At 41.2% G+C, this 11,127-nt stretch overlaps 3 protein-coding genes across 3 annotated transcripts in view; 1 reads left to right on the top strand and 2 right to left on the bottom strand.

Annotated features, from left to right (window-relative positions):
* The window catches only part of LOC118425200 (serine/threonine-protein phosphatase 5-like), a gene marked incomplete in the record, with an annotated part of 18,665 nt that extends 15,950 nt beyond the window's left edge, over positions 1-2,715 (bottom strand). Inside the window, 2 exon segments of the mRNA XM_035834021.1 lie at positions 1-74; positions 2,528-2,715. Of these exon segments, the coding sequence (XP_035689914.1) occupies positions 1-74; positions 2,528-2,639 (186 nt within the window).
* A 110-nt stretch (positions 2,716-2,825) lies between these two features.
* Positions 2,826-7,492, top strand: LOC118425218. Its single transcript, XM_035834022.1, has 2 exons — positions 2,826-3,012; positions 4,886-7,492. Exon 2 carries the CDS (start codon positions 4,905-4,907, stop codon positions 6,213-6,215), a length of 1,311 nt encoding a protein of 436 aa, XP_035689915.1. The 5' UTR covers positions 2,826-3,012; positions 4,886-4,904; the 3' UTR covers positions 6,216-7,492.
* On the bottom strand, positions 6,795-11,127 carry LOC118425261 (D-aminoacyl-tRNA deacylase 2-like). The gene is made up of 5 exons (XM_035834051.1): positions 11,067-11,127; positions 9,920-10,067; positions 9,144-9,213; positions 8,421-8,518; positions 6,795-7,783 (listed from the first exon to the last, which is right to left on the bottom strand). The coding sequence occupies exons 2-5, from the start codon at positions 10,028-10,030 to the stop codon at positions 7,553-7,555; spliced, it is 510 nt and encodes a 169-aa protein (XP_035689944.1). The 5' UTR covers positions 10,031-10,067; positions 11,067-11,127; the 3' UTR covers positions 6,795-7,552.

Raw genomic sequence — 11,127 nt, 5'->3', positions numbered from 1 at the left:
ATAGTATGCCGCATTGTAAGGGTTGAGGTCGATTGCTCTGCTATAGAACTCTATAGCCTTCTCATAGCCTTTGTCTGAAAAACAATCATGTTGACATCATACCAGAATCTGTAAAAGGTCGTATTAATCTTGAAATGTTCACAGTGATCTAACGGTGCACACCCCAGTTCTTCCGCGACAGGGGTCCGAGGTAGTGCGCGACAAAAAAGTGACGAAAGGCTTCCGAGGGTCTATGTTTGAGTTGAGATTTCTCATTATTTCCTGCGAAATGACATTAAACGGTTACATGGCTGAAAAGCGTAGGAAATGGTGTGTTTTTGGTGCAAATTGTGTTTTGGTCCGCGCCTTACTTCCGGGATATCCCTACGCCTAAATGTAAACAGGCCGGTGACCTAGATTGACCTCTGAAGCGCTGTGTTAAGCCAAGTTGCAATGCCGCGCGTCTTGGATGATTAAAAAAACTGTAGTACATGTACTAGAATTTTCTTCATAATTGCCTGGATTACTCTTTAGACTTTCCTCTTTCTGGCAGTATCAGTCGTGTTTGCCGGAAAAATCTGCTTCATCTGTTTTATCCAATGCGAAAATGCCCGATTTTGTGCATCATTTTTGACATGAAAATAATGGTTTTTCCTTATAATTTTTCAAAATTAAAGAAGTTGAAGGATCGAAACTCAGTTGGTCTTGTAGCTGAAGGAATATCCTCTCACCCCATAACCAGTTATTTTGCTTCAGGATAATTCCCTGGAAGAGATGGTCGCTGGACTTGAGGGTGTGCCGCCTCCATTTGAAACCCCAAATAAACTGGGGTGTGCCCCCTAATTTGTGCTGATCCACTGTAAATGTGATCTTTCCACTACAAAATCATGACACAAGTTGGAGCCCTCCCCTGGTGTGTCATTGGTGCATCACTATTTATCAGCAATCGCCGGTCATCCCTAGCATGCTTTGGGGAAACAGCTTTGTTTTTATGTTTATAGCGAGGACATGTTTGCAAGGTTCTGGGGGATACACCAAAAAGTAGTAACTCAAGCAACTGGATATGGTTTTGAAACGGTCAGGCGTTTCGGATAGAATCCACTATCCTTCGTCAGTGACACTGTTCTGGGGGATATTTTGGTGACTTTGCAGCTGAATCTTAGCATGCTATGTTCACCTTGTTGTGCATGGTTTTAGCTGGGTCAGCCTTTTTACCGGAAAACAGAGGAAAACACAGTTAAACACCGGAAAACACACGAAGGAGTGTATAATCTACTGAAATACAGTATGTTTTGATGAGTAAACATGACAGGTCGCTATGTTTTGCCACAGAATAATCTACATATGGCCCTGGAATGAAGAAATCGTCAGAAAATGCATGAGACTACGGGCCGGACCGCTGCCGCTACCCGGCGGCCATGTTTGTTTTCATTGCAGAATACATGTGATTTGTTTGTTTACCGGGGTCTGATACTTTCACAACAAGACAGCTGATACCTACCGAACTTCAGTGCAAAAATCTGTTATAGTTGGCATAAATATAATATATATGAATCTTCTCGGATTGTGATAAGAATCTGTTTTCTGTATTTCTTAATAAAGCTTGCTTCTAGCCGTCAACGTTACATAAATTTGCACAATCAGCACGTCCAGTCCGCCGGGTGGCGGCAGCGGTCCGGCCCGTAGTCTCATGCATTTTCTGACGATTTCTTCATTCCAGGGCCATATATAGATTATTCTGTGGCAAAACATAGCAACCTGTCATGTTTACTCATCAAAACATACTGTATTTCAGTAGATTATACACTCCTTCGTGTGTTTTCCTGTGTTTTCCAGTAAAAAGGCTGACCGGTTTTAGCTTTCCTGAAATGTATAGTTTTACATATGTGGCGCTACTGTAAAACTAACTCTACGACAGTCACTACAAGTCCCAAACACTATGGAGTTCATTCTTGCCAATTTCTACATTTTACACAAAATTCCTGAAGCAGGGTGTAAGTTCATGCAGCAGTGGAAGGGTTTGACAATGAGAGACAATGCATTTCAGTTTACTTCAATTTGTTCACCTGTATTGCAATTATGTGTCACTAGAGTTTGGGTCAGCCTTTAAAAAAATACAAGAAAAAAAAACATAAACCCTACCTACCAACCATGATATTTTCAGGACTGAAACAGGAAACACAAGATTTTTTTCTAGGCCTATAAAGGCATAATTTGACATAATCAGTTAAGAATCGTATCGCCCTGATACTTGAGACATAGGCTAGCAACAGTATTTAAACTGTAGAGTTGTGTAATCTTGTTTTAGAAAAAATAAAAACAACAGCACAATTTCTTGCTAATCTCCAAGCAGATCCTATGGTGGCATAAGATAGTTTAAAACTGGCCAAGGAGTGTAGATTAGAGATTAATTACTTGCCATGGACTGATGGAGAACAACAACAGCCAGCACCATAGTGAGTACCACGCACAGCCCGGCGACCTTTCTGGTATTCTAAGATGATCCAAACTCTGTCATATCACGAATATAACTTACTGGTGTACTTACCTTTGAAATACGAGTTTGCTTGGTTCTTGAGTTCCTCCGCTGTTCTCCTAACCTCGTCGGTAAGATCGCTTTCCGATCCAGAAGCGGGTTCCTTTTCAGTGGGCGCCGCCATTTTTTGCTTTACCCAGTATTCTGTGCGCGAATTTGGGCCCAACCAATGTCGTCACGGGGAGGAGCTTTTGTATCTAATGTCTGAGAACAACACCTATGAAATGAGTCATCTGATTGGGTGATGGTGAGACAACGCCCCGCAATGTTGTCTTGTCATTGGCTAAGTAAACGGATTCAATCTACAAGACTTCCGGGTCAATTTGGGTCATTTACACATCGACCAAGACACAGCACCTCTCATGTCTCTCACTTGTCCGTGAGAGTGAAATAAGAAAGGTTTTCTACCTCTACTTCTCCAAAGTTTTACCGAATTTTTGGGATGTGCTGTCCAAAGCTAACAGGTGAACCAGCCGATGTGTAGATTGTAAACTCAGGTAAGCACGGGTGTCAACATGATTTTGATTTGAGAGATCTGGCGAAAGGTTTCCATGTAAACAATAGGACAGACTGCTAGCATTGTGCTGTCGGACAGGCAGTACAGCACTGAAAAAGGCATAATATAGAGGGCCCCCAAGCCCTTTTCCGTAGAGCATAATCGGTGGTTTTAATTCTACGTATTTCGTAGCAGGACTGCTCGAATTCAACGTAGAGCGTACCCCGTGCGGGTTTACGGAAAAGGCTGGGATGTCTACCTGGGCTGGCTATCGCGTCAGGCGTAAAGCTAACCGGTCATAAAGCGTATTCAAAATTTCCTTTAACCTAACTAGTCTACCAGCAAACTTTACCTGCGAACATGCAGATTCAGATTTAAAAATTTCGCCATTGGACATAATGAAAATATTTTGGAGAAGAAGAAAGACCACACCAGCAAAGACAACAGGGGAAATATAATTACCATGTTGTTGTTGTTGTCTGTCTACCTGCTTCAATTTGTCGGTAGTTGGTCGTCTTTCCTTCTCTTCCATCTCTTTGTGCTTCCAAACACATGCGTTTCACACTCGCTGCTGTTTCCAATTGGTCGGCTCTTGCACACTTTAATAGTGCTTAGAGCAATTCTAGCCTCCTTTCTCTTTTGTCATCTGCTCTCATTTGTAGTTCTCATTCTCTTCTTATAAACAGAGGCGGCGGCACCGTTTTTCAGTTGTGGGGGCGAATATTTGTCATATCACTAAATCGAGGGCCGAAGGCCCGAGGCGTCGCGCCGGAGGCGCGACCCTTCTAGGGGGGGTCCGGGGGCATGCACCCCCGGAAAAATTTCAAATCTAAACCCTCTGAAACGCTATTTCCTGCATTTTGAGGGGCAAATTTTGCTGCCAGATTAGGCTAACTTCAACGGCATTTGTATCAAAAATACATGTATAGTTTTAACTTTAGTTATTGAGGGCGACACCCCCAACATATTTTTACTATCTTGAGCGGCGAAGGTACGAGCCGTTGCAGGGTAGGTTCTGGAAATTTTTAAAATCTAGACCCTCTGAAACGCCATTTCCTGTATTTTGAGGGACAAATTTTGCAGACAGACTAAGCTGAATCTAATCAAACTTCTAGTAGAGAAAACGATTTTTGAGGGCGACGACCCACGCACCAACATATTTTGCACTACGTCGTCGTGAGCCCCGAAGGCGCAAGCCGCCGCAAGGAAGTTCTGGAGAAATTTTTAAATCAGGACACTTTGAATGCCGTTTCCTGCACTTGAAGGGAACAGTTTGCTTGTAAACAAATCTAAAGTTTGATAATGAAATTTCTACTAGAGAAAGGTTTTGGGGGACGACGCTCCGGTAGCATTTTCCCACCATGTCCAGTGCTGAAGGCGCGAATCCTCACAAGGGAGGTCCTTTGAAATTTTGAAATCTGGACCCTCTGAAACGTCATTTCCTGCATTTTCAGGGCCAAATTTTGCCAGTAGACTAGCGAGATTTGATGAAATTTCCATTAGTGAAAATATACACAAGAGTTTCAGCTTGATTTTGTGTGTTTCAGCTTATCTTATCGTGGGGGCGACGCCCCCACGACCTACTTTTTGTGGGGGCGACCGCCCCCACTGCCCCCACGGTGCCGCCGCCACTGATAAATGTTCAAATCTTCTTGTTGTTCTCAAAAACTTGACCATGGCTTTTTGAAGTTTTTTAAAAATAACCATAAGAGAGAAGGCTACTATAACAATTTGCTTATCATATCTTAGATATTATTTATTGATATAATTTATTATTATTAGATTTATGAAGAGCATACCTACTTACTAGTAGTCTGTATTCATTTTCATACTGATGTATTTTTACTGATATCTGGTGTTGGCTGTCTCCCAAGGTTCCAGGTAGAAGAAGAGATGGCAGAACGTCCCCTGAATGTCCTGGTTCCCTTCTCCAGCCCACTCACCAGGAGTTCCTCCAAGGCTGCTGCAGACTCAGGCTTGTATAACTTCATCTGGGATGATGCTTACACCATAGGCAGCTGCTACTTTACCAGTGGACATCGGGATATGCTGTCGTATGTGGACAAATGCAAGGCGAGAGGGGAAGTCGATATTGTTCTGAGCATGACTGAACCAGCCACGGTCGTTCACGCAGCGCTGGTTCAGGAGTTCCCACATCTCCGTGGCCCTAGTGTGGAGTCTGTCTTCTTGTGTATGAACAAGTATTACACACAAAAGGTCCTGGACCCAGACCCTATACCTCACGAGGGATTAGACTTGGACTCTCTTCAATTAGAGGAAGATGCAGTCAGAGTGGTAAAGGAGATTGGCCTCCCTGCTATCGTGAAACCCGCCTCTTCCTTGCGGTCTACAGGGGTAAAGAAAGTAAACACCATAGAGGAGCTGTTACAGGCCGCACATGACTTGCGCAAGTTTGGCACAGAAGTGGTCATGAGAGAAGTGTTTGATTCCAGCCTCATGAGACGCTATGTTGAAAAATATGTCGATCTCAAGAAATACCCTCTTGCTACCTGTAACATGGCAGTGGTAGAGAAGTATATTGAAGGAAAACTCTTCACAGTGGATGGATGTGTTTACAATGGGGAAATCATTCACTGGGCCATCTGCGACAACCTCTACTTCAAAAGCAGACCCGAGTGCATCCTCGGGTTTGCAATCCCGTCTCATCTTTCCTGTGACATGCAGTCTCGGTTGTGGCAGGCTTACGACAAAGTCCTGGACAGGATGATATTTCATGGGTTTGACAACCAGGAAGCCCACTTGGAATTTTTCCTCACGAAAGACGGAGATATTAAACTGCTAGAAATTAATGCCTGTATGTCTTTGACCTTGACTCAGCTGTACTTGCACTGCTTACCGGGCAGAGATTCGGTACGATTGCAACTGGACCTCCTGAGGGGCGTTCATCCAACTGTGCCGTGTCCCTCGGGCAGATACAGTCTTGTAGGGTACATACAAACCTTTGCATCAGGCAAAGCCAAGGAGCTGGTAGACTTCCATGCTGCAGCTTGCATTGTTGAGGATGGGTTAGGAAACGTGAAGATCATCGTGGACCCCGAGCGTGACATTGTACTGGCGGGTGACTCCGGTAACATCCTGGGTAAAGTGACTGTACAAGGAAACGGGTTTGAAGACGCGTTCGATCAGTACAAGAACATCTGTCTTAAGATACTGAGAAAACCAGAGTTCTCTCCTTGGGAATGAAAACACTGCGATTTGATTGGATAAAAAGTTTAAAATAACTACTAGTAGACATATCCTGTAGATGTATTTATATTTTTTGATATGTATTATTTATTTCATTGCTGTATTTATTTCAGTTACTAGTAACATACAAGTTTGTGCCATTCTCATAATAGTGAAAATTGCACCATCATGGTATGTGGAAACACTCTAGCTAGTCTATGGTAAGCCAAGGCTACACATAGCCGAACATGGATACCGAACCCTAGCTGACTAAAGTCGTTGGTAGTTCAGGAGCAGTCAGACCAGGTTTAGACCATGCCTATCTTTTAGCGCAGAACATGTGCTAACCATCTACTGACCGGTAAATGACTTACTCCCATTTGAGCGCAAATTGCCATCTAACCTACTTTCAACCATCCCGACATCTTACTGAAGACTGTCAAGTCTCTCCTGACTGATGAATGTAAACAGTGATTTTCATTTTTGTTTTTAATCAAAATAATCTATTCTTCCATGTTGGTAATATCACCAAGAGATCAATTTTGGATCACAGATAGCTCCAATATGGCATTCTGTGCAATTAACAGAAGTGTGTGGTTATTCGTTGTGCTACCGACCAACAGGCTTCAACTGTGTACACTGAAACAATCATGACTTTTATTAATTGCCATTTCCAAAGATTTATTTTGTGGTAGTTACTTTATTTTATTTCATTTAATCAAAATTGCAGTAAGGCAAACAGAAGGCATCCCAGGCAGTAATACTGTAAATGAAAAAATGTTCGCGGTGGATTAATGTTCGCGGTTTTCGCGGTGACCACTTCACCGCAAACTTAAAACCACCTCGAACATTTTTCTATTATGGTAATAGACTGCAGTCTATGGTGTTACGTCGAAATTGAAACCATTGCGAAAATCCTTTTCCCCGCCACTGCGAAGTTAAATCCCCGCGAACTTAAATGCATTTACAGTATTCTACAGTGAATTAGGCCATAGCAAGTAAACTTCATGGATGACATCCTTGCAGACTGAGAAAATAATGAGATAGGGTGAAAAAAAGATGGGTGAAAAAAACAAGATGGCAAATTTTCAAAATAGACACCATATATGTTGTAACACGTCATGGCATTACAGCAAACAAGGCATTCACTCCTGTATTTAAGAAGTGCACCAGTACTAGTGTAGTAAAAGTGCCAGTAGTGTAGTATACTGGTACTATGAACTTGTCATCATATCATCAACGTGGTCTAACTTAAGATTACTGCAATAAGAACTTTACAAATAAACGATTACTGACAATTTTTGTCCCAATCATTCATTGCTTTGTACCTAATACATGTAGGTCAACAAAAGAGTTTAAAAGTCTAGTACGTGTGTGTATGGCCCATTAGTTACAACACTTAAAACTTGTCTGTTGCCATAAGTACCGTGTTTAACAGTCTTGTTTGCTTCCTTCGTATTTGTGTTTATCTCAAATGTCTCTGCACACACTGTACAGAATTTAGTGTACAGCTCCTGTCCTTCTATCTTAGCAATGTTGGAATGGTACTGCATGGCTTTTCCTTTGGTTTTACCGCCAAGAGTTGCCTGCAAGTAAAAAATTGGGGAAAAGTCATGCGAGAAGAAAATACAGAAAATTATGGTAAATGACTCCATTTTCCACTTGTAATGGCTGACAGCTGACAGATAAACATTTGTTACAGATTGTTCAATGAATTTCATTGATAAAGAACAAATCTTTCAAGTGTTGTGTGCTTTGTTGTGTGCTTTTAAGTCATGATTCAACACAAAGCATCAGAATTTCCAATCAAGGATCACTCTTATATAATCAGCATATTACTATGTAGTGAAGAGGGGCCCTTACCCAAAAGGAAAAATAAGAAAACAGAAAGAAACTCCAGCTATGCTTAACGAGCAACATTTGCTAACATAATCTGCCAGGTATCATAAGGCCCAAGCTATATTATTTTTTCCAGACCCTACCTATATTTGCGCATAATCTGGCTGCCATGTTTACTGCCGTGTATGTCATGGGCAGAAATTATCTTAAAGTTAAAACTTAAAATCTAATCTTAAAGTATGCAAGATTGAATGTTTTATAGATGTAGAAGGGAGTATATATTTTTTACACCCTTCTAGAGTGTCTTTGTTCATTAAATGATATGATGGTTAATCAGGAATTGTACTCTAGTGTCAATGGTGACTTAAGCACTTGAAAAGTTACCTGTGGTACTATCAGCACATCACCAGGCAGGTCCAGTACTGACACTAGCTTTCCGTTTGGCTCAGATTCACTTAATCTGACTGCCAGTATGGATCGTACTGAAAAATGATTATTATAAGTAAAGGTTATCTATTGCAACTTGAGCAGCATGTGTAGTTCTACTAAATACTTTCAAAATCTTTAGAACTGAATGGATGTATCAGTTTCATCCTAATATTGGGGTAGTCAATAAATCACAACATGGACATAAAAATGTTGAGCTTAAAGGGGTATTCCACTCAAAAATAGGGTATTATGATTGCTTAGAGAATAAATCGTTATGCTTGAATCACGATTGTTTTGTCAAATTTACCATAAGTTGAAGCGTAGGGGAACATTGTAGTGATCCAATTCTTGAATTCCCCTGAGGATCCTTCCAATCAAGGGTCTGGTGGGGGAGGACGCGACTCTTACAAGAGGAATAGGCATCGGTAGGTACTGGCATTAATAATAGTTCTTTGATATTTTCTACTTCTTGAGTTGACGAAATGAGTGTACACAAAAACAACAGAACTACCAGCCAACACGTTTTAATTATAATCTGCGGTCATTCTGCGGTAATTTGTCCAAGTATTAAGTAATCTTTGTTCGCAAAGCCAATTAGCCAAGAACTAGTCTTTATAGATTACAGAATGTTGCTTTAAAAGTGCCAAAATCTCTGTATCCCATTTGTATGTCACTCACCCATCTTCTGTACCAGATCTTCTGTTGCTCCTTTGAGGAAACACAGGTAGATGACAATACCACGCCCAACCTGTCAATTAGTCACATTATGTACTAGCCGCAGAGACGACTGTTGGCCTATTATCGCTTATACTACTATCGCTCTTGGCCGAGAGCGATAGTAGTATAAGCGATAATAGGCCAACAGTCGTCTCTGTGGCTAATTATGTACTTTACATTACAATCACTGGAAATGAAATGCACTCACAAATTTTCAACATTCAATTCACATTATGTTTTGGCCATCATTACTTTTTCACAAAAGCAGCGAAAACATTAACGTTATATTACTTTTGTTAAACACACACTCGTTACATTATTTTTGTAAACACACATTCAAATTTACATTTGTGTTAATATCATATCATCATTTGCACACTTCAAGGAGGTTAAGATTAACTTCATTTTACATCTATATCATTTTCTAAGACTTCCTTGATAAAAGGTACTACGACTACATTGAAACAACAGAAGGGGCGAGTAGAACAGAAAGAAACAATATATACAAACATCATGACCTACCCGGGAATCGAACCCGGGTCCACAAGATCACGACAGCAGCCGTCTAACTGAGTGAGCCAAAAGCCTGACAGGCGTTTGGCATGGTCATTTAGCGCTACTTCAACCCCCGGACCCTCACTGTTACAACATTATGATATGGCAAAAACACGAAAGAGCTGAACCAAGGAGGTTAAAAATAATTGTATATCTTATGGTCACTATAAACGTTTTAATACCTCAACATATTCAGCTTCCTTTTCTCCTGATGGTGGTTGGACTTGAAGCCTAGCATTAAGGCATTGTTGTATCACGACTCTGGCCTTTGGACAAGCTTCGGCAGTGGCCATGATTTCTCACAAAGTCTAGTGCAATGGTATAACAAACGAGCGAGGCTATTGACACACCCAGTGTGTCGATAGCCTAACAGGCTATTGACACACTGAGTGTGTCGATAGCCTGTTTAGGCTATTGGCACACTCAGTGTGGCGATAGCCTGTTTAGGCTATAGACACACCCAGTGCTAGAAACCACTAAAATGAGGAAATCTTACGATTATATTTGACAATCAACACTCTGAAAAATACAAATGGTATCCTGTGTCCATTATCAACCCAAAATACGATCTTTTTCACGTGTTTACGGCACAATTTTAAACATCGGAATCTGCTATTATATAGGGTGCTAGTTTTACTGTCACCGCATGTGATCATGGCAGCCATGTTGGATCGGTTAGGAACACGTTTTCAGCTGTGTTTACTGACGAATTCCTGCCGTATTGGAGAATTTGCGGCCTCAAAACTTATATCACTAAGGAAGCGAAGTTATAGTTGTTGTTTTACCTCGGAGTCCATTATTTTTAATGTGAAAGAAATATTCTTCCGAGTCGCTGCCGATAGCGGGGGAACCACACGGCCGAAAATTATGACATGTTCTGTGGTCAGTGTTATTTTTGGTTTATGATGCTAACAGAAACTTTAAAAGTTGTTTATATATAAAATATTCTTATATCAAAGGGATGTTTAAAAAGGGACAAGAAAAATTGAAAAAAAAAAATTAAAAAACTTCCGGCACGGACTCGAATCGGGTCGGAGCTGTTACCAGAATTCCCGAATCAACGCTCTTCACCACTACGCCACGCCAAACATTCACGATAACGGCTGTATTAACAGGTACCCAAATGTAGGGCATGACTTGAATACGTCCGTTCATTCCAAGATTCAAAGATTCCAATGTCTAATCTTCCGAACAATGTCTAATTAATTATTGCTTGTGTAAAATATTGCCGTAAAGGCATGTTACAAGCTCTGATTGGCTGACTGGCATCTCGGTGTGTCAATAGCCTGTTTGGCTATTGGCACACTGAGTGTGTCAATAGCCACAAACAGCTCGTGCTTTGAGGTTGCATCAGACCCGGAAGTAGCTGTACCTTTATTTCTTTGACCCA

This window comes from Branchiostoma floridae, chromosome 1 (assembly GCF_000003815.2).
Source record: "Branchiostoma floridae strain S238N-H82 chromosome 1, Bfl_VNyyK, whole genome shotgun sequence".
Classification (NCBI taxonomy): Eukaryota; Metazoa; Chordata; class Leptocardii; order Amphioxiformes; family Branchiostomatidae; genus Branchiostoma; species Branchiostoma floridae.
Note: the sequence above shows the minus strand (reverse complement) of the source record. Positions and strands in the feature narration are given on the sequence as shown.

Coding starts and splice junctions, on each gene's coding strand:
- LOC118425218 (XM_035834022.1), top strand. CDS start 4,905: ATGGCAGAACGTCCCCTGAATGTCCTGGTTCCCTTCTCCAGCCCACTC.
- LOC118425261 (XM_035834051.1), bottom strand. CDS start 10,030: ATGGCCACTGCCGAAGCTTGTCCAAAGGCCAGAGTCGTGATACAACAA. Junction 9,214..9,919: donor AGGAAGCTGAATATGTTGAG/GTATTAAAACGT, acceptor ACTAATTGACAG/GTTGGGCGTGGTATTGTCAT. Junction 8,519..9,143: donor AGATCTGGTACAGAAGATGG/GTGAGTGACATA, acceptor ATCATTTTTCAG/TACGATCCATACTGGCAGTC.